Source organism: Vombatus ursinus, unplaced genomic scaffold (assembly GCF_900497805.2).
Source record: "Vombatus ursinus unplaced genomic scaffold, bare-nosed wombat genome assembly UNPS02014801.1, whole genome shotgun sequence".
Lineage (NCBI taxonomy): Eukaryota > Metazoa > Chordata > Mammalia > Diprotodontia > Vombatidae > Vombatus > Vombatus ursinus.
In genome coordinates this window covers 28,860,173-28,883,634 of record NW_020954579.1, presented here as the reverse complement: position 1 = coordinate 28,883,634, position 23,462 = coordinate 28,860,173, and the positions used below count along the sequence as shown (strand labels likewise).

At 36.1% G+C, this 23,462-nt stretch overlaps 1 protein-coding gene across 2 annotated transcripts in view; it reads right to left on the bottom strand.

The window, feature by feature from the left end:
• Window positions 1-23,462, bottom strand: part of LOC114050733 (coiled-coil domain-containing protein 57-like) — a 195,991-nt gene that overhangs the window by 140,171 nt on the left and 32,358 nt on the right. For both annotated transcript variants that reach the window (XM_027872596.1, XM_027872597.1), the window contains 3 exons: window positions 19,270-19,428; window positions 13,185-13,347; window positions 7,774-7,908 (listed from right to left, as the gene is read on the bottom strand). In XM_027872596.1, the coding sequence (XP_027728397.1) occupies window positions 7,774-7,908; window positions 13,185-13,347; window positions 19,270-19,428 (457 nt within the window). The remainder of the gene's footprint in view (window positions 1-7,773; window positions 7,909-13,184; window positions 13,348-19,269; window positions 19,429-23,462) is intronic.

The following is a 23,462-nucleotide window of genomic DNA, read 5'->3' as shown; positions in this document are numbered from 1 at the left end:
CAACACACAAATTCACCCCATTCTTCAACAGGCTGGGTAGAGTGTTTACTCCCTCTTCCAGAACTGGGGAAGAAGGGAGGGTTAACACTGAATCACTATCATGAGAGATCACCACAGCTAGAAGCTGAGTTGCAAAAGCCTAAAAACTTGCTTATGAACTTGCTTATGCTTACTATGATAGATACATAGTGGTAGCCAGGGAATGAGATATTAAATGGAAACTCTAAGTGTTAAAGTTTTCTGGTGTTAATTCATGAAGCTTTTTTTTTGGGGGGTGCCTTTTTTTTTTAAACCTTCTATTAGGGTTCTATCTTCAGATCTTGCAGATTCAATGTTACTGTATATCTGGTGAATGATTCCTTTTTTTTTTTTAATTTTGGAAGTAAAGAAATTTGCAAAACCAGGAAAACAATAAACATAATGACTACAATAATATAAAAGGAAAGAACAACAACAAAACAAAACAATCAAAACTGAATGCTGTAAAATGATAATAACCAGGGTTGGCTGTGAAGAAATTATATGAGAAGCTATCTTCCTACTTATTTAGAGAGACAGAAGACTATTGGATATGCATCTGTTGTTGACCTTTTTCAATACACTAGCTAGTTTGCTACCATGTTTTTTTTTTTCTCTTTTATATCTTTGTAAAAAGTGATGGCTTTTGGGGGGGTGGGTAGAAGGAAAGGATATATTTGAAAATATAAATGATGTAAAAAATATCAAGGGGGCATAGACAAAATGGTGGAGACAAGGCACGGACTCCTTTGAACTCTCCCAAATTGCCCTCCAAATAACTTCATGTAATGCCTCCAAACAAATTCTGGAGTAGCAGAACCCACAAAAAGGATGGAATGAAACAATTTCTCAGCCCAAAACAACTTAGAAGGTTGGCAGGAAAGATCTGTCTCACTGTGGTGAGAGTGGAGCTCAGTCCAATGCAGGTTGTACTCTAGTAAACCAGGAGCAGGCCTGGGGAGTGACTAAATCAGCAATGGTAGCAGCTGCTTCCGGAGCTCTCAGCCCACAGACGGTAACAGGGTTAGACAACTGGTCAGAAAGAGATTACAGGGGTCTCTTTACTGGCACTAGGGGCAGGACTCTGTTGCATCTCCCATACTCAGATCTGGGTCACAGTCCTGGGTGGCAGTCCCAGGGTGAGGAAGAACACTAGCACACTGGAGCTTGTGGCTACAGGGGAGCAGAAACCATGGTCCCAGTTCCAGGATGAAAAAGAATGCTTGAAGTCACTCACAGAGCACATAGGCCAGGAGAGTAGTAAACACACCACCTTGTAAGAACTGAAAACTTACGGGTCCCTAGAATTATTTCTGAAAATAGCTGCACAAAAACATTATTGAAGCTTGGGAAAGTGCACCCTCCATTCTGGAAGCAGAAGCTCCACTTTAGCATAGTTAAAAGTCAAGAAATAGGCAGGAAAAAGGAACAAACAACACAAAAAAATTCTGACTACATAAATTTATTACAGTAAAAAGGAAGATTAAAAACACACACTTAGGGGCAGCTAGGTGGCGCAGTGGATAGAGCACCAGTCCTGAAGTCAGGAGGACTTGAGTTCAAATCCCACCTCAGACCAATCACTTGACACTTACTAGCTGTGTGACCCTGGGCAAGTCACTTAACCCCAATTGCCTAAAAAGGAGAAAAAAAAAAACCATACACTTACAAGAAGAAAACCATCAACGTTGCTACATCCAAAACCTCAAAGAAAAATTTGAATTGGTCTCAAGCCATGGAAGAATATAAAAAGGAATTTAAAAATCAAGCAAGAGAGGTAGAGGAAAATTGGGAAGACAAATGAAAATGATACAAGAAAATCATTAAAAAAGAGTCAATAGCTTGATAAAGGAGGCACAAAAAATACTGAAGAAAATAACACCTTAAAAACAAAATAGGCCAAAGGGTAAAAGAGGTAGAAAAAAATCCAATTAGGAGAAGAATACCTTGAAAAGCAGAATTGGCCAAATGGAAAAAGAGGCACAAAAACTTTCTGAAGAGAACTCCTTAAAAAGTAGAACTGGCCAAATGGAAAAGGAAGTACAAAACCTCACTGAAGAAAATAAATTCTTAAAAACTGAATTGGGCAAGTAGAAGCTAATGACTCCATGAGACATCAAGAAAAAAATAAAACAAAAGCAAAAGAATGAAAAAAAAAAGCAGAAAATGTGAAATATCTCACTGAAAAAACAACTGACCTGGAAAATAGATCTAGGAGAGATAATTTAACAATTACTGGACTAAATGAAAGCTAAGATCAAAAAAAGAGCCTAAACATCATCTTTCAAGAAATTATAATGGAAAACTACTCTGATATTCTAGAACCAGAGGGTAAAATACTAATTGGAATAATCTACTGATCACTCCTTGAAAGCAATCCCCAAAATCCCAGGAACATTATAGCCAAATTCCAGGGTTCCCAGGTCAAGAAAAAAATATTGCAAGCAGCCAGAAAGAAACAAAAGAAACTATCATGGAACCACAGTCAGGATCACACAAGATTTAGCAGTTTCTATCTAAAAGGATCAAAGAGCTTGGAATATGATATTCTGTAGGAAGAAAGAGCTAGGATTACAACCAAGAATTGCCTACTGAGCAAAACAGTATAATCCTTCAGAGGAGAAAATGGACATTCAATGAAACAGAAGATTTTCAATTATTCCTGATGAAAAGACTAGAGCTGAATTGAAATTTTGATTTTCAAATACAAAACTCAAGAGAAGACTAAAAAGGTAAACAAGTAAAGGGAAATCATAAGAGATTCAATATTGTTGAGGAGTTTACATTCTTACATGGGAAGATGACTCGTAACTCATAAAAACTTTCTCATTATTATTAGAAGGAGCATATATAGACACAGGGCATGGGTATGAATTGACTATGATAGGATGATATCTAAAAAAATAAAATTAAGAAGTGAGAAAGAGGGACACATGGAGAAAAAGGAGAAAGGGAGAGGTAGAATGGGGTAAATTATCTCACATAAAAGAGGTGCAAAAGAGATTTTACAATGGAGAGGAAGATGGGGAAAGTAGGTGAAAGCACTTAAACCTTACTCTCATCAGAACTGGCTCAAAGAAAGAATAACCTACAGACTCAATTGGGTATAGAATTCCCTACAGGAAAGTAGGAGGGGAAGGGAATAAGAGAAGGGAGGTAGGGTGCTGATAGAAGGGAGGGCAGATCAAGGGAGATAAAAGATAGAAGCAAAATACTTTTGAGGATGGATCAGATGAAAGGAGAGAGAGTAGGACAGATAGAAAAGAAAAGAGGATAGAGTGAAACACACAGTAATTATAACTGTGAAAAAAAATTTATAGCAAGTTTCTCTGACAAAGGCTGCCTTTTTCAAATACATAGAGAACTAAGTCAAATTTATAAAAATATGAGCCATTCCTCAATTGATAATTGTCAAAGGATATAAACAATTTTCACATGAAGTAATCAAAGCTATCTATAATCATATGAAAAGAAGTATTATAAGTCACTACTGATTAAAGAAATGCACATCAAAACAATTCTTAGCTACTACACCACACCTATCAAATTGGCTAATAGGGCAGAAAAGGAAAATGACAAATGTTGGAGGAGATATGAGAAAATTGAGATACTAATGTACTGTTGGTAAGGTTGTATACTGATTCAACCATTCTGTAGAGCAATTTAGAACTATCCCCAAAAGGCTAAAGCCATGCATACACTTTGACCAAGTAATACCAATACTAGGTTTGTAAACAAAAGAAAAAAAACAGAAAGGAAAAGCACCTACATGTACAAAAATATTCATAGCAGCTTTTTTAATGGCGGCAAAGAACTGGAAATTGAGGGGATATCCATCAACTGGGGAATAGCTGAACAAGTTGTGTTATATGATTGTGATAGAATGCTATTTTCCTATAAGAAATGACAAGCAGATGCTTTCAGAAAAACCTGGAAAGACTTACATGAACTGATGCAAAGTGAAATGAGCAGAACCAGGAGAACTTTGTACACAGTAGCAGCAATACTGTATGATGAAGAACTGTGAATGAATGTCTTAGCTATTCTCAGCAATACAATGATCCAAGACAATTCCGAAGGTTTTATTATGAAAAATACTATCCATCTCCAGAAAAAGAAATGATGCAGTCTGAACGCAGACCAAAGTATATTTTTCTTTGCTATCTTTATTTTTCTGGTTTGCTTTTTTTTTGGTCTTTTCTTTCACAACACGAGACTAATATGGAAATGTGTTTTACATGACTGCAAATGTATAACCCATAGCAAACTGCTTGCCTTCTCAGTAAGTGGGGGAAGGGAGGGAGGGAGAGAATTTGGAAACCAAAATTTTAAAAAACAATTGTTAAAAAGTGTTTTTACATGTAATTGTGGAAAAATAAAATATTAAATCATTAAAACAATCAATAAAATTATTTTAAATGATCAATTCCAGAGTAAACTTGTGCCTTCCACATTCCCCTTTCTCATGCCTTCTTGCATAACCTGATTCATCCCTAATTAAGGTTTTGTTAGTGACAGTAATCTGCAAATTTTATATGGCTTATGCCTATGCCATAAACCAGTTCACCATAAGAGGATGTGGAAATATAATTATGAGGTTACTGTAATAAAAATGACTTCAGTTTTCTGAGATTTCTCAATCCCACCTGTGTTCTGGAGATAGAAAAACTAAGAGTATGATTTTTAAAACTGAAAAGTATATCTTCAGGAGATATTAGTTTATTTCTTTAAGGTACAAGTGTCCAAAGTAAGGGTCAAGACCCTCTGGTGGACTGTGAAATGACCTCAAGGGAAGTGTGATCAACCAATTAGAGGGTGGGAGAATCCAATCTTCCCACCAGAGAATTTTTTTATTAATTTATTTTGATTTATCAACAATCACTTCCATAAGCTTTTGAATTTTAAATTTTTCTCTCCCTCCCTCCCCACCTCCCTCCCCAAGACAGTGTGCAATCTGATACAGGCTATACATATACATTCCTATTACACATTTTCACATCAGTGATGTTGTAAGTAAGAATTAGAACCAATAGGAGGAACCACCAGGAAGAAGAAACAAAACACAACAGAAGAAAAAAAAACAGCAAATAGTATGCTTCGATCTGCATTCAAACTCTGTAGTTCTTTCTTTGGATGTGGATAGCATTTTCCATCATCAGACCTTTGGAGATGTCTTAGATCCTTGCATTGCTGAGAAGGGCTAAGTATATCAACGTTAGTCATCGCACAATGTGGCTGTTACTGTGTACAAAGTTCTCCTGGTTCTGCTCACTTCGCTCAGCATCAGTTCACATATCAGTTTCCAGGTTCTTCTGAAGTCTGCCTGCTCATCATTTCTTATATATTATTTCTTATTACATTCACATACTTCAACTTGTCCCACCAGTCAATTTTGAGGCTTGTCTTTAACGTAATCATACCTATTGTTATCCCCCAACCCTTCCCTCAATCCCTCTAAGCTAGCAACCATTCCCTCAAATGGGCAGGGAAGGGAGATCAATGTGGCCCTCAGGACAGAACTATAACCCAACTACTATACAGTATCCACAATGGCAGCTGCACAGGTGCCAAGGAGAAAATTCAATCCTCTTCCAGATCACTTTGTGGTTATGGTCAATGCCCCTCAGAGGGTGAGCTCTGTTTTATGAGTTGGTAAGAGCCTTGCACCACTTCCCTCCTTTTTATTTTTGGTGGGACAAAATCCCATAGGATGAGCAGATACAGATTGGTTTCAATAGATCCAGATATCATTATATTATATTTCCCCTCAAAATCCATCCCTCTTCTGATCTTCCCTATCTCCAGCAAGAAAACCACTATCCTTCCAGTTACTCAGATTCACTGATTCCTCACTCTCTCTGGCTTCACATATCTTATGTCAAACCTTGCCATTTCTATCTCCATACCTTTCCCATATATTCCCTTTTCTCTATTCACAAAGCCTCTACCTAATTCAGGCTTCATCACTTCTCATCCAGACTTCTGCAACAGACTCCTAGTGTCTCTGCCTCAAGTCTCTTCCTCCTCCAATACATTCTCCGTAGAGCCATCAAAATGATGCTCCTAAATATTTGGTCTGACTCAATACTCTCCAGTGGTTCCCTATTGACTTTAGGAACAAATATTATTTCATCTTTATCTCATTCCTTTAAAATTTCTATTTTTCTGTGTTTTGTAATGCACATAATTATTAGTACAGAATTATCTGTATACAATTTATAAGTAAGAAAAAGACATACATATTAAGGGACACACAATCAAAAAAGTTTGGAATCCATTGCCTTAAGGTATTAGAGTTAATTACTCTATACACATATCTTGTATAACAATTAGACACTTTACACATCACTATTAAGCTACTATGAAAACCCTTATGGGAAAGTTGGGCAATACAAAGATCCTCCACCACCAGAGACGCCCTACCACCTTGCATCCCACCATAAACCAGTTCACTATATAAAAGGATATAAAGATGCAATTATGGGGTCACTGTAATAAAATGACTGAGTTTCTTGAGGTTTCTCAGTCCCATTTATATTCTAGAGATATAAAAGCTTCTTTCCAGATCTGGAGGGAATAATGGGAAGGTAATGGTATGGGATCAGAACAGCAAAGTTGGGTAAAAACAGAAGAGTCCTGTAAAATTCATCCATTTGTTGTTGAGTCATTTCAGTCATGTTCAACTCTTTGTGACCCAATTTGGGGTTTTCTTGGCAAAGATACCAGTGTAGTTTGCCATTTCCTTCTCTAGCTCATTTTACAAATGAGGAAACTGAGGTAAACAGGGCTAAGTGACTTGCCAGGATCATACAACTAGTGTCTAAAGCTGGATTTGAACTCAGGTCTCTCTGTCCACTGTACCACCTACTAAATTCCCCAATTGGAAAAAAAAAAAAACTAAAACATCAAACTATGCCAAGCAAAAAGGAAATGTTACTGCTTTAGAAACAGATGAAGCAATACATACTAAACATTTAATATAGCTGATTACTAAACGTGAAGGAAAAAGTGAACTGGATCTCATACACCAAGATAAAGGGGTCTGTAAAGATACTTGCTGCTGATCAGAGTACTTCATCTGTGTAGCCACGAAGCGATTTCTAAATTCAATAAAGAAACCATTTAAACTTTGTAAAAACTCAGGTTGGCTGAAAGATCACTAGATTTGGATAAGAAGGGAGTCAATAATTTCATTCCTTCTGATGAGGTGGAAGACTGGCAGGTTTTACTGTCTGTCCTGCCACTGATGCCTAAGATTTTCTAGGCTTTATCATATGTCTTACCTAAGGGTCTTGCTGTCCTCCAGCACTAATATCTTAACTACCTACATAATCTCTGAGCCCAGATATCTTCCCCTTCATTGAACCCCTAAGATGTCCAGGTCTTTCCATCTGCCTTGCAACTGAACACCTCTTTTATGTGTTTTCTTCCCTAAGTAGAATATAAGCTCCTTGAGAGCAAGGACTGTTTTATTTTTTCTATTTTTATCCCAAAGGTTTAGCAAAGTGTTTGGCACATAGTAAGCACGTAATAAATTATCATTTTTTCATTCCATTAATCATGAGGGATTAAAGGGAAATAGATGAAAAATATGTCCTAGCACTGTTTAGGGCAATGACAGCTCTTTTTCATCTTGGAAGGGCTACCATAAGTCAAGGCTACAAAGAAAAGTGACTATTCATCTGAAGCCAGAGGTTAGCCAACTATGCCAAATGTTGACACACATAGTAAGGAGATGCTAATTGATGTTCTGACCTTTTTCTCCTTTTCAGGAAGTAAACCATGCAAACTGAGAGTGTGAATTGCTTGATCTCTTTCAAAGATTGTAGCCTTCAATACTGTTTTCATTTCACATAACTTCTGCTCTGTCTCTTGAAGCTGGGCAGCAACCTAGGAAAAAAAACAAACAAACCACAGAATATTCCTACAGTGACACAATGAGGGTTAATAACCAATATAAGAGTGATTAACAAGTTAACCATTTCTCTTTGTCCTGAAGTTTTCAGCAATGAAACACTTAACTAGCTGTCCATCTGCTGTATATATTTATTTCAATATATCAGGGATCTTTGACTTCACTGGTCTGGGTATTCCCTCCAGTAATGCAGCTTATAGAATTCATCCATACCCTGATGGCTTCATGAATTGCTAAGGACAAAAATTTTCATCACATAGTGGCTTATCCTCTGGTAACAAATCTCTCCAAACTTACCCAAAGTAGACCTCAGACAAAAGGCACAGGCCATGTCCAACTTTGTATGACCTATTAAACCTTGTTCTTGGGGGGCAGCTAGGTGGTGCAGTGGATAGAACTCCGGCCTTGAAGTCAAGAGGACCTGAGTTCAAATCTGGCCTCAGACACTGACTAGCTGTGTGACCCTGGGGAAGTCACTTAACCCTGACTGCCCCACAAAAAAAAAAAAAAACAAACCCAAAAACTTGTTCTTCATCATCAGCAAAGTCACCAGCAAAATTAGTGGGAAAGGTTTGGAAATACAAAGATCAGAATCTTTTAATGAACTCTCAGAGGTAGCTAGGTGACAGAGTGGATACAGCACTGGATCTGGAGTTAAGAAGACCTGAGTTCAAATCTAGCCACGGACAATTACTAGCTGTGTGACTCTGGGCACATAACCTGGCCTGTTTGCCTCAATTTCCTCAACTGTAAAATGGGAATAAATAGCAGAGTTGCTGTGAAGATAAAATGAGATAATATTCGTAAAACTCTTAGCACAGAGCCTGTCAAATAGTAGATGGTTAATAAATGCTTATTCCATTCAAACTCCACAGGATTCATTGTGGGTGGGAGGTAAATTTGGTTTTATGAGATACACTGCTAAAATTAGTTCCAATAACACAGAGATAAATATAATCAAGCATCCTACTTCTTTTACAGAAGTAGACAGTGAATTAACAAATGAGAAATGCTCTGCAAACTACAGGCACTCAGTAAATATTATTGACTTATATTAATTCTGACAGACCAGTAAAAAGACTTCATGTAAGCAAGCCCTGGAGGCAACTCAATAGGCAGCAGCAGCTTCTTGAACTATTAGTCCACAGACAGTACGGGAATCGGACAACTGGTTTCTTTGCTGGTATTGAGTGCAGGACTCTGTTGCATTGCCCATATGTGGATCTGGTTTGTAGTCCAGGGTCACTATCCCAGGGCAAGGAGGAGCATTAGCACAAAAGAACTTGTAGCTATTTGGAAACGTGGATCTCAGTCACAATTCCAGGGCAGAAAAGAGTGCTTATGGTCACTTACAGACCGCAAGGGCCAGGAGAATAGTAAACATACCTCTCCTCAGATCATACCACCTTATAAAAACTGAAAACTTACATACCCCCCAGAGCTAGCTCTGAAAACAGCTGCACAAAAAATCTGAAGCCTGGGACAGTACCCTCTCCACTCTAAAAGCAGAGCCTAATTCTAACATAAAGTTAAAAGTCAAGAAATCGACTGGAAAAATGAGAAAACAAAAACAACAAAAAAGAACCTGACCATAGAAATTTATTACGGTGACAGGGAAGATCAAAACACAAACTCAAAAGAAAGCAACAAAGTCAAAACAGCTACATGCAAAGCCTTAAAGAAAAATGTGAATTGGTCTCAGTCCCCCCCCCAAGAATTTCTGAAAGAGCCCAAAAAGTATTTTAAAAATCAAATAAGAGAAGTTGAGGAAAAATTCGAGAGAACAAATGAGACATTGATGCAAGAAAATCATGAAAAAAAAGAGCTTGATAAAGGAGGCACAAAAAATACTGAAGACAAGAACACCTTAAAAAAACAGACTAGGCCAAATGGTAAAAGAGGCACAAAAACCCATTAAAGAGAAGAACTCCTTAAAAGGCAGAATTGGCCAAATGGAGACACAAAAGCTCACTAAGAAAAATAATTCCTTAAAAATTAAAACTGGGCAAGTGGAAGCTAATGGCTCTATGAGACATCAAGAAACAATAAAACAAAATCAAAAGAATGAAAAAATAGAAAAATTTGTGAAATATCTCATTGAAAAACAACTGGAACAGAACCAGGAGAATGTTTTACACAGTAACAGTCACGTTGTGCAATGACTAACTTAATAGATATAGCTCTTCTCAGCAATGCAAGGATATAAGACATCTCCAAAAGTCTCATGCTGAAAAATACTATCCACATCCAGAAAAAGAATTATGGAGTTTGAATGCAGATCAAAGCACACTATCTGATGTTTTTTTTTCTTCTCTTTTGTTTTGTTTCCTCTTTCCTGTGCTTCCTCCTATTGGTTCTAATTCTTCCTTACAACATGACTAATGTGAAAGTATGATTAATAGCAATATATATGTAGAGCCTATATCAGATTACATGCCATCCTGGGGAGAGAGACAGGGAGGGAGGGGGAGAAAAATTTAAAACTCAAAAGTTTATGGAAGTGATTGCTGAAAATGAAAAATAAATTAATTCATAAAAAAAAAGAGAAAAAAGAAAAGAAAAAACAACTGACTTGGAAAATAGATCCATGAGAGATAATTTAAGAATTACTGGACTAAATGAAAGCTAAGATCAAAAAAAGAGCCTAAACATCATCTTTCAAGAAATTATAATGGAAAACTACCCTGATATTCTAGAGCCAGAGGGTAAAATATTAATTGGAAGAATCCACTGATCACCCCTTGAAAGCGATCCCCAAAATCCCAGGAACATTATAGCCAAATTCCAGGGTTCCCAGGTCAAGAAAAAAATATTGCAAGCAGTCAGAAAGAAACAAAAGAAACAATTATGGAGCCACAGTCAGGATCACACAAGATTTAGCAGTTTCTATCTGAAAGGATCAAAGACCTTAGAATATGATATTCTGGAGGAAAAAAATCTAGGATTACAACCAAGAATTGCCTACTAAGCAAAACTGAGTATAATCCTTCAGAGGAGAAAATGGACATTCAATGAAACAGAAGACCTGCAATTATTCCTGATGAAAAGACTAGAGCTGAATTGAAATTTTGACTTTCAAATACAAAACTCAAGAAAAAACTCGAAAGGTAAACAAGGAAAGAGAAATCATGAGGGATTCAATTATGGTTGAGGAGTTTACATTCCTACATGGGAAGATGATACTTGTAACTCATAAAAACTTTCTCATTATTAGGGCAGTTAGAAGGAGCATACACAGATACAGGGCATGGGTGTGAGCTGACTATGACGGAATGATATCTAAAAAACATAAAATTAAGGAGTGAGAAAGAGGGACACACTGGGAAAAAGGAGAAAGGGAGAGGTAGAATGGGGTAAAATATCTCACATAAAAGAGGAACGAATGAGCTTTTACAGTGGAGAGGAAGAAGGGAGAGGTGGGGGGAAGCACTTGAACCTTACTCTCATTGGAACTGGCAATAAAATATACACTCAGTTGAGTATAGAAATCTATCTTAATCTACAGGAAAGCAAGAGGGGAAGGGAATAAGAGAAGGAAGGTCTGATAGAAAGAAGGGCAGACTGGGGGAGGCAGTAGTGAGAAGCAAAACGCTTTTGAGGATGGACAAGATGAAAGGAGAGAGAGAGAAGGTAGGAAAAACGGGGGGGGAATCATAACTGTGAAAAAATTTTACAATAAGTTTCTCTGATAAAGGCTGCATTTCTCAAATATATAAAGAAGTGAATCAAATTTTAAAAAATACAAGTCATTCCCCAATTGATAAACAGCCAAAGGATATGAAAAGACAGCTTTAAAAAGTAATCAAAGCTATTTACAGTCATATGAAAAAATGCTCTAAATCTCTATTGATTAGAGAAATGCAAATTAAAACAACTCTGAGTTACCATCCCACACCTATCAGATTGGTTAATATGACATATAAGGAAACTGACAAACGTTGGAGGGGATATAAGGAAATTGATACACTAATGCACTGTTGGTAGAGTTGTGAACTGATTCAACCATTCTGGAGAACAATTTGGAATGATGCCCAAAAGGCTATAACACCATGCATACCCTTTGTCCTAGAAATAGTTCTGTATCCCAAAGAAATAAAAAACAAAAAGGAAAAGCACCTACATGTATAAAAATATTTACAGCCATTCCTTTTGTGGTGGCAAAGAACTGGAAATTGAGGGGATGTCCAACAATTGGGGAATGGCTGAAGAAGTTGTGGTATATGACGGTGATGGAATTCTACTGTGCTATAAGAAATAATTAGCAGTATTCTTTCAGAAAAACCTGAAAAGATTTACATGAACTGGTGGAAAGAGAAATAAGCAGAATCAGTAGAACACTGTACACAGTAATAGCAATATTATAAGATGATCATGAATGACTTAGTTATTCTCAGCAATACACAAATCTAAGATAATTCTGAAAAACTCATGATGAAAAATGCTATCCACCTTCAGAGAAAGAACTGGTAGAATCTGAATGCAGATCAAAGCATACTTTTTTTTTTTAACTCTTTTCATTTTTCTTGGGGGTTTTTTTTGGTCTGCTTTCTTTCACAACATGACCAACATGTTTTGCATGACTGCACATGTATAATCTATATCAATTTGCTTGCTTTATCAACGAGGGGGCAGTTGAGGAAGTGAGAAAATTTGGAACTCAATTAAAAAACCCAATGTTATTGTTTTACATGTAATTTTACATGTAATATATAAAATATTAAAATAAGAATAGCTAATGCTACAGAGAGTATATAAATCCAAATGTTTATCAATGCTACTTATAGTACCAAAACATCTACCAAAATAGTTCTTCTTTGTACTGTTGTCATTCCTAGTCAGATTTTTTTTTTCTCTCATAGAAAAAGGCTGCCACATACAGATGGACTAAAGAAAAAAAATTTGACTATTCAGTGATTAAAAAAAAAGTAATTCTGAACATATCAACATATTATTACAATGGACAAAAACCTGAACTGGGAAATACTAATATTTCCAATACAATGAAATTTCTGCTGAAGATGGATTTTAATGGATTTAGTTGTAAACATTTAGGGAGATTTCAGGGATTTTTCTCTATCCACTATTCTTCCCTCCCTTACTCACCTCCCCTCCACCTTAAAAAACAGGTATGAGAATCTTTCCCTTACATATCATTGCAGCATACCTTTGCCAGCTCTTAAAAAATATTCTAGAAAATCCCACTTCATATAAATCTAGGAAGGGCTTAATGCTAATATGACTTGGTACATACCTGGTTTCTGGCTGTTGTTAAACCCTGTATCAAGTCCTCTGATTTCTCATACTGGTTCCTTTCAGCATTTTCACAACGACATTGCCAATCTAGTTCCACCTGTACTTTATCACGTTCTAGGATCTGTTCTCGTTCCATTGCTAAAGTTAACTGCTGTTTGTACCTAAGATAAGGGAAGAAACCAATGCTTTTTTCCCACAGGGTTTGATAAAAGGAAAAGACCAAAATGCAGAAAAGATTCACATTTTTCTTAAAGATCATGCCTGTATTAACCCTTTGGCTATGTCGTCACCCTATTCATTGACTATTTCACTATGGTCTACTAAAAAATGAAAAGATTAGACTACCTGTAAGGTCTCTTTTTCCAGCTCTAAATTAACATACCACATCTAACATGCTGTGTATTAATTAGAAGCTACACTACAAATAGTAAAGGAATAGAACTTATCCTCCCAAAACTAACAGTGCCAATAAAACAAAATAGATCAACAAATGATCACTTCTTCAATAAAACTTTTTGGGGCGGGTATGGGGGGAGGCTGATTTTTAAGCTTAGTGCAAGTCGTGGTGGGTAAAACAGGGAACTGAGAAGAGAACTGCTAGGAAAGAGAAAAGGTGGAATATGTATCACTGGGATCACAGAATTTAGAGCTGGGAGGAAATCTTGAACATAATCTAATCCAACCTCCACACTATAGGTGAGGAATATGAGGCCCAGAGAAGTTAAGTGATCTACCCAAAGTCACATAGGTAATAAATAGCAGAGCTGAGACTGAAACCTGTCTTTTGATTCAAATCTAGACTCTTTTCCAATGGACCATGCTGACTTGGGAGGACTGGCCTCAGTGTTGACAAATAAGAGAATCTGGTATGGAATTGGAGATTTTTATTGGCAAGATATTAGGAGGAGGAGCTATGGATAAAGAGCTAGTCTTAGAATCAAGACCTGGATTCAAGTCTTGCTCTTTAATATAAACTAGCTGCATGACTAGGGGCACATCACTTAACTTCTCAATGTCCCAAACAGCTATTTAAGGCGTTAAGTTACAGATGAGTTGCTGATCTGCATCAATGGAGGAAATTTCCAGAATGACACTTACATACACTAATAAAATCACAGGTCAAGATGCCAAAAAATTCATTGAGAAGAAAAAAAGGAAACACATTACCCCAAAAGGTAAGAATATAGGGAGGAGAAAATGTGCTTCTGAGAATAGCAGCCTAGGGAAGATAATTCTAGATTTATTTAAAATAACCCAAAAAAGCCAATTTTAATTGCACCAATTCCATTGGCTGTCTTTTACTACAGCAGTTTAAGTGTTCTTTAAAAAAATTCATGTTTACCACTGTGGACTGTGAATAAATATGATCACTGTGTTGTGTGAAGTGATAATTCCATTGCTTTGTTTAAAATAAATATCTTTCATATAAGATCACCTCTTTTTTCTGAGTTTCAGTTTCTTGATATGTAAAACAAATAAAACTCCATGATCTCTAAGGACCCTTTCTATTTTTAATATTTTGTGATTTCACTGTCAAACTACTTTAAAGACACAGTTACACCAAAATTCACACTTCTGATAAGCAAACCATATGCGGATTTGGAATTTCTATTCATTTTAGTGTTCTGGGTCATACACTTAAGTTGAAACACACCATAACCTTAATAGAATGCATTCTGCACACAATAAAATTTGAGTTGTGATCTATTTATAACATTTGTATTCTAGCTGGGCAGTGAATGGAGTGTCAGGAAGAACTGAATTTAAATCCTTCCTCAGATACTTACTAGCTATGTGACCATAGACAAGTCACTTAACCTCCCTCAGCCTCAGTTTCCTCATCTGTAAAATGAAGGGGTTGGACTCTGTAGTCTCTAAAGCCCCTCCCAACTCTAAATTTATGATCCTATCATCGTATGATTTTGAAAACGTTGTTTGAAACAGCTCATGGTCTCCTCCTGCTATTCTAACTACTCAAAAACCTTCAATGGCCTTCTATTACCTGTGAAATTAAGACTAAATGCCTCAATTTCAGCACTCAAAGTCTCTAGAATATAACTTACCTGTCCACTACTCAGTGTGTAAACTACTCTAGCCAAGATGAATTACTATTATCCAAACACACACTGAGATCACTCTACCTGAAATTCCTTTTCTCTATTTCCAACTGTTAAAACTCTGCCCATCCTTCAAAGCCCATTTCAAATGCCACCTATTTAATACAGCCTTTCCTAATCATTCTTCTTATATAATATATATAATATTATCATAATATATGTAATAATTATATAATCTCTTTCTCTGAACCTATAGAACACTACATGCTCTCTTTGTTATATAACAGATGAACAAACTACTTACTGGATTTGCAGTCAGAAGACCTGGGTTTGAATGCCAGTTCTGGCATTTATTAACTGTGTGACCTTGGGCAAGTCACTTTAAGTTTCCTCATATGCAAATGAAAAGATTAAATTAGACCTCTCTTAGCTCCTTTTTAGCTTAAATGAAAAGATTAAATTAGACCTCTCTAAGCTCCTTTTTAGCTTTAAAATTCTATCTAGATTTAAATCCTATGATCCAATAAGCAAATCTAATCTTCAACTTATTAAGCACCTACTAGGTGAAAGAAACTGTGCCTAGGGGCTAGAGATGGAAAGACTTAAGGACTCTGAGGGACATCTGGAAGGATGCATTTTAAATAGGGAGGACACAGTGGGAAAACACAGAAAATACAAAGGCAGAAATGAGTTGAAGGAACCACTAAAATTTTAGTTTAGCTAGAACAAAGGTGAGTAAAAAGGGAAGAGCATGAAATAAGTCTGAAAATGTAAGCTGGAACTAGAATGTGGAGGATTGTTAAGGCTGGATTTGAACCCAAGTCCTCAACTCCAGAGCCAGTGCTCTTTCCACCATGCCAATAGTTAGACTTGTGCCTCAAGAAAATTATTTTGGAAGCTGTATGAAGGAAAGGAAGTAAATGGAAGCAGTAAAACCAATCCAGAGGCTATTTTAGCAATGCAGATGAGCACTAGGAAGGGACCAAGCAAGTGTGGTGGTCATGTGACTGAAGAGGAGACAGATGCAAGAGAATTAAGGGTGATTTTGAGTTGTGAACATGGATGAATGGATGACGGGGATGCCCTCAAAAGAAATAGAGGAGTTTGAAGGAGAGACAGATTTTTTTGGGGGGGGGGAAGAATAATGACCTGTTTTGGATATGATGATAATTAAAATCCCATTTTCTACAGAAACTATTTTCAGGGAATGTACTTTGTTGTGGGGTTTGTTTGGTGGTTGTTGCAAGTGTCTGTAGTCTCAATGAAAAATGTATTAATACATTTGCAGAAGGGAGAGGGAGGGAAGAATTAAGTTAGGACTAGGAAATGAATGTCTGTTTCTTTATCTCTGTCATGCTCTAGTATAGGTGCAAAGAGGTACTGAAGTAATATTACAGTGTTTATGTATCTCAATCAATTAAGAAACGTTTATTATCTCCTATGTGCTGGCCAAAAGGCTAAGCTCTGTGGATACAAAGAGAGGCAACAAGACAATCCCTGCTCTCAAGGAGCTCATAATCTTAAAAGAGAGATAATGTAAAAAACTATGTGCAAGCAAGATATATATGGGCAGCTAGGTGGCATGGTGGACAGAGTGCTGAGCCTGGAGTCAGGAAGATTCATCTTCATGAGTTCAAGTTCAGTCTCAGATGTTTACTAGCTTTCTGATCCTGGAAAGTCACTTGACCCTGTTTGCCTTAGTTCCTCATCTGTAAAATAAGCTGGAGAAGGAAACAGCAAACCACTCCAGCATCTTTGCCAAGAAAAACACCAAAATAGGGTCACAAAGAGTTCGATACAACTGAAAAGACTGAACAACAAAAAACTCAAAGTTATATATAGGATAAGTTGGGGATAATCTTAGAAGGCAAGCACTAAGATTACAGAGGACTCGGAAAGACTTCTTGCAGAAAGCAGGACTTTAGCTGAGTCTTGAAGGGAGACAGGGAAGCAAGGGGGGAGAGCATTCCAGGCATGGGGTCCAGATAGTGGAATCTTCTAATTCCAAATTCAGCAACCTTCTCATCTCATCTCATTTTGCCCCGACCTCAAAATGTATAAGGTAAGTCTGGAAGTATAAGGATGTGAGAGATAGTAGGTATTCAGCTATAACCAGGATTAACCTATAACTTATACATAAAAAATTCACATTGATTATCTAACTTTTCACCCAATATCTCAGTGGAAAAGGTAATACAAGTATTATTATTTTTATTTTATAGATAAGGAAACTCAGAGGAGTTAAGTGCCTTGCCCATATAACTTAAAAGGGACAGAACTAATTTGTGAACTCCACTCTTCTGATTTATAATCCAACACTATTCTGCTGCATCATAATTCTTCCTTAACTCAAAAGACATGAAATGAATCAGTAGCAATTTTAAGTTGTTGGAAATTGTGGAAACATATTAAAAGCCTCTTTTTTGATTCTTTAGAAATATTAAGAAATAATATTTTCCTTTTTCAAAAGTCCTTGGAAAAGGACCTTCAGACAAAAAGGCTTTTCTTGGGGAAATACATTAAAGGTGGCACATTAAGCCAGAGTAACTCTGGTATAGTTCACTTCTTTGCCACCTCACCCACATGAAGTGACTGGTGCTACCACCCACCTTTCTCTTGGAGAAAGGACTAAGATAAAGGGGAAGGTCTAACAAAAATGAGTTAGTGACTTGGTTACTCAAATCTGTAATTTCAACCTAGACCATATTTTTAATACATCTTTTCCTTGCTCAAGATCCCTATAAATGTTACCTGAAATCTTCTTGGAATACAGTCATGTTGAAAATCTTCCTGGAGCAGAGCATGAAAGACTATTATTATTTTGGACATCTGCCCTTTCAAGCCAGAAATGACTTGGATACAGATAAATATTAAACTAAATTGTTTCTGGAAGCCTTGTGCCTAAATTACATAGTATAGTATTAGTATTAATATTTTTTCTTCAACAGGGTCCAAACTTTCTACGCCTATAAAATTAGCCATCTTGTCTAGATTTTAAGTCTGAAGGATAGAGGAGAAAGAGGTAAGAGAGACAAAGGAAATAACAACAAAATAAGTCAAAGATAAAATGTTACTAAGTACTGGCGTTTTCAGAATTCCTCAAGTCACAAAATTTAAACCCACAAAAAAACCCCCTATTCTTTAGTTTGGTTCTCACACAACCCTAAGGCTAGATAGGACAGATATCATTATTATTATAGAGATGAAGAAACTGATACCCAAAAAACAGACAGTTATTAAATGGTAGTGCCATACTTGAACTTCAGATTTGACTCTAAGTCAAGAGTTCTTTTCACTACACCAACTAATGAATATATTACAGATAATCCAGTCAGATCTAAAACCATCTGAAAAATATTAGAGATTTATCAAAATCATCCTAAAGCCTAAGATCTCAAGGTGGAGCCAAGATGGCAGAGAAAAGGCAGCAACTTGCCTAAGCTCTCCCAAATTCCCCTCCAATCAACTTTAAAGCAAACCTCAAAACAAATTCTGTAGGGGCAGAACCCCAAAAAAGGGTGAAATAATTTTCCAGCCAAAGACAACTTAGGACTGTAGGAAAGGTCTATCTTGCTTGGGTAAAAGGAGAGAGCAGCCCAGTGCAGATGATGTCTGGGCAAAATAGTTGGAGGCCCTGATCCTCAGCATAGGACAACAACCAAGGCCCCATAGCCCCAGCACAGTGGGCCAGCTGTGAGGCTTCCAACTTCCAGTACAGCAAGTGAGTGGCCAGGCCCAGAGACCCCGGAGCCAGAAACTCAGGACAGGAGCAGAGCTCAACTTTAAAAGTCACAAAATACAGTGGAAAATGAGCAAAAAACAAACAAACAAATCCTGACCATAGAAACCTACTATGGAGATAGGGAAGATCAAAACACAGACTCAGAAGAGGACAACAATGTCAAAATGCCTACATTTGAAGCATCAAAGAGAAACAGAAATTGATCTCATGTCCAGAAGACGAGGATCTCATCTGTCTGTACTTCACCTTGATTATTAGCACCAATATAACCTTAGGGCTTTTACCTTCCAATGTCCTGTTGGAATCTGGCCAGTTGCGCCTTGAGCTTCACCTCCTCTTCTTGTAGCGTGTGGATCTGAAGGTCTCTGGAAATCGTTTCCTTTGATATTTGTGCAATCTGAGCATCCCAGGCAGATTTCATTGCTGCTACGTCCTCTTGAAGCCTACCAAAAGAGAATGATGGACAACAAAAATATAGACATATATTTGGACATATGTATAGCACTAACATATAAATATATGTATGTGTGTGTGTATATGCATACACACACACAAACACAAATATGACATATAATAAGTTATAACGAGGGGCAATGTGGCCTAGTGGATAGCTGGCCTTGGAATTGGGAAGACTTAGGTTCAAGTATGGCCTCTGACACATACTAGCTACATGATCCTGGGTAAATAATTTAATCTCTCAGTACCCCAGGCAGCTCTCTAAAACTAAAAGTTGCAGAATAGGTGCTATTATCAATTTCTTTTTTTTTTTTTGAAATAGTGATAAACAGTTTTTATTCAGGCAATGAAACGTGAAAAAATATATTAGTACTTATTATAATAATTCTATTTGTGTAAGTATAACCCTTACAAACATTTACCTGACATATAAAAAGGGAAATTATTGCACATATAAAATTTATGTAGATGATCATTACATATACAATGCAATCATGGTAGGAGTCAACCAGTTTTCATTCCTCCCTGTGGGAAGGTAAACAATCACTCACTGTATGGCAGTCACAGGGGCACAACGGAAGCAGGTGTGCAATTAGGATGGTCACTTATTGGCACATTTGCCACTAAATATGGAAATCTATGGGCAAAGTGCTCGTGTTGACAGCAACACTGAGGAACATACTGGCACCTTTGAAAATTAAGAGGGGCATCTGGATTGTACCACAAGGAAGAGAAGACTCCAGGTCAGACTATGAGTTAAAAGTTGGGGGTTGGCTTACAGTTCCAATTCTTATGACTACAAGACCATTTGAGTTATCAAATAAATACATAAGAGTACAGTTATTCGCCGGGTGCTCCACGAGGGCGGGAACTATCTGAACTTTGGATCTTCCCCAGAACCAACAGAGACTTAATACATGTTTGTCAAACTGATTTAAAAATTTGACTGGCAGAGAACTTCTTTAGAATGGATTCAAGACACCACTTCAGGCAGAGGGCAATACAGTCTTTAATAGCTCTGAAAATGAAGAACAATTCAAAATATGGTGAGGCTTGGCCACATGCCTGGTCTCTGTTTACATTTAGGTGATGGATAGAATGGCTCTTATCAATTTCAAAAAGGACTAATAACATCATGGGGTGATGTCCTGACTTGCACATGAATTAGATTTAAGTGAGGCAGAGTTGCACAAAGTCATTAGCCTCAATCTCTCTCTCTTTTTATTGCAATATTTACTTTAGTGGTCTGGAACCAATGAACTTGCAATATTCTCCAAGGTATGCCTGTAGTTTCTGACAATCACTCCTTGATTAATTTCTAAGTTTAGTGGTCCATGTACTATTTCATCTGCTTTTATCAAAGTACTCCTTTATATCCTAAATCATTTGTTCTTCAATAAGGTTGGTTGTCATTTTATCTATTTGTATAAAGTAGCTTCACTGATACTGATTGGTATTTAATTACATTTATAAATCATTTAGGCAGTATTGTCATTTTTGCCACTTTCAACTATTATTATGACATATAGCTGTGTAAACAAAACTATTGCTATGACACATACAGTTGTGTAAATACAATATTCCTTCAAAAATTTCCTTAATTTTAAATTCATTGTTATCTTTTACTTTGGATATGTGTTCCTCCTTGTTATTAACTAAGAGTTTATCAATTTTAGTAGTCTTTGTAAAAAATTAATTCTTGTTTTTTTAATTTATCACACTGAAGATCAAGATGAAAAGTGATCCTGCTTTGTGGGGTAGAATAATAAAAACAACTTCTGTAGATTAAAAATTACAGGTCACTCAAAAGACAATGAAGAGACACCTGTTGGGTAGGCTACAACATATTACAATGAAAAAATGGACACAAGTATAAAAGATCTTATTAGAAGTGTATGACTGAAAGAGGCCAATCAATTATCAAGAGCAAAATATAAGTAATGGATAGACTATTTACGGCTTTGCTAGCTATATAATATTGAGGCCTAGAAGGCCCAAAACTCATTTCAAGTATCTCCTTAAAAAGATTTGTGAGAGGACATGGACAATGGTTTGGTTTTTTTTTGTTGTTGTTTGTTTGTTTGTTTTGTACCACAGAATGAGAAAGCACAGATAGGATTTCATAAACTACATTAACAAGCTAATGGAATCACAGATCCATTTTTTTTACTTGCTCTTCTAAAACAAAACAAAACCATTTCTTTTTTCTACTTTTCTCTAATTTATCTTTTAAAATTTCTATAAAAGTTTAATTTTTTTGTTTTTGTTATTAATATACGCATTTAATCCCATAAATCTCTATCACTGTCATCTTATAGATTATTTTATTTGTGCTATATTTTTCTTTTTTCTTCTTTAAATCAACCAATTCTCTTATTTTACATGCAGCTTCCTATAAATATTTCTTTCTAATTTTTGTATTATTTTGTATTAATTTTTGTAATACTTAATTCCTTTTTTCAGATTTGCTAGATCCCTTTCCGTGAGAAAGTACAATTTTATGAAAGTTACTATACACTTGAAAAATGTGCATTTTAAATTTTTTCTAACATCTTCATATTAGAATTTGGTAAATCATTCAGTTTAATTTTATAATTTACCCATTTTCCTTAATCTATCATAAATAACCTAATAATGTAACTTTTAAAACTGTTGTTAAAGTTATCAGGAAATATACGACAGAGGTATGATTTCTACTTATTCTCCTAAATAATGTTTTTAACCTAACTGCTGTGTTGTTTGGGATGAAAAAATCTTAATGTTATTAGGTTTTGTCATTTGTTATTATTTCTACAATTATTTAATAGTCTTACCTCCCTGAAAGTTAAATCCAAACAGGAAGGCACTAACTGATCGAATCTTTTCATTAGCTACTCTTTTATCTTCTGCTTGCCAATGCATGACAAATATTATCTTACCTATAGCCTTAATCTTCCTAATAATTTTTTGGATTATGTATCTCCTATAGACAAGCTATTTTCAAATTCATAATATTTAATGTTACAAGTGTTAGTGTTTAGTGTTATCCTTTCTCTTATCTTCCAACTTAGTCAAAGATAGAAGTTTCATTATAAGAATAATCAATCTGCTCTTTTCCCCACTCTCTTCTGAAAAGTCACTTATTTTATTTTCCTTACCATCAAAACTACTTTTACATAAGAAACAATCTCAACAAACAAATCTTCCATAAAGGAGAAACCTTGAATTTTACCCAGCATCTACGAATATTCTAAACACAGTAGTTTAATTAATGTTTATTTTTAACACAATATTATATTTTATATCTCTTTTAAGAGATTTGTAAATTTTACTTTACAATCAAAACTATCCTTAACAACATACTTTAGGAACCCTTTGTTGAATATCTTAACTACTTATCTACCCAAAGGAGTCCTGGTTCCCCCTCCACTCAAAAATTCCTTTTCAGTCGTAGTCTTTTGTCACAGAATTCTTTGAAGGCTTAATTTTTAAACATCATTCTTCTGCCTTCGAAAACAATGTATAGGTTTATTTCAAGTCTGACTCTAAAATCCAAGTCCATAGCTTTTAATTTTATATTCTGTGCCAACATCACTATTGCTAAATTTTTATTTATTTATTTATTTTTGGGTGAGGCAATCGGGTTTAAGTGACTTGAGCAGAGTTACACAGCTAGTAAGCATTATATGTGTACGGTCAAATTTGAACTCAGATCCTCCTGATTCCAAGGCCAGAGCTTTATCCACTGCGCCACCTAGCTGCCCCTCTAACATCACTATTTTTCCATGGTTTTAACTGAAAAGTGTGATAAAATGCAAATCAGGGTTTTCTGACCTATCATTTCTTCTTTCTTGAGGCTTAGAAGATTCTGGCTTGGATTGTAGAGTCTGATGAGAATGTGCCTCAGGGACTTGGATTTTAGGTTTCCTGCTTATTGAGAGTGAATATTTTTCTCATTTCAATACGTCAATTAGGGAAAATTCTCTTGAATTCTTTCTTCAGGTTATCAAGATTCAGATTCTTTTTCCCTTTGATGCCTCTG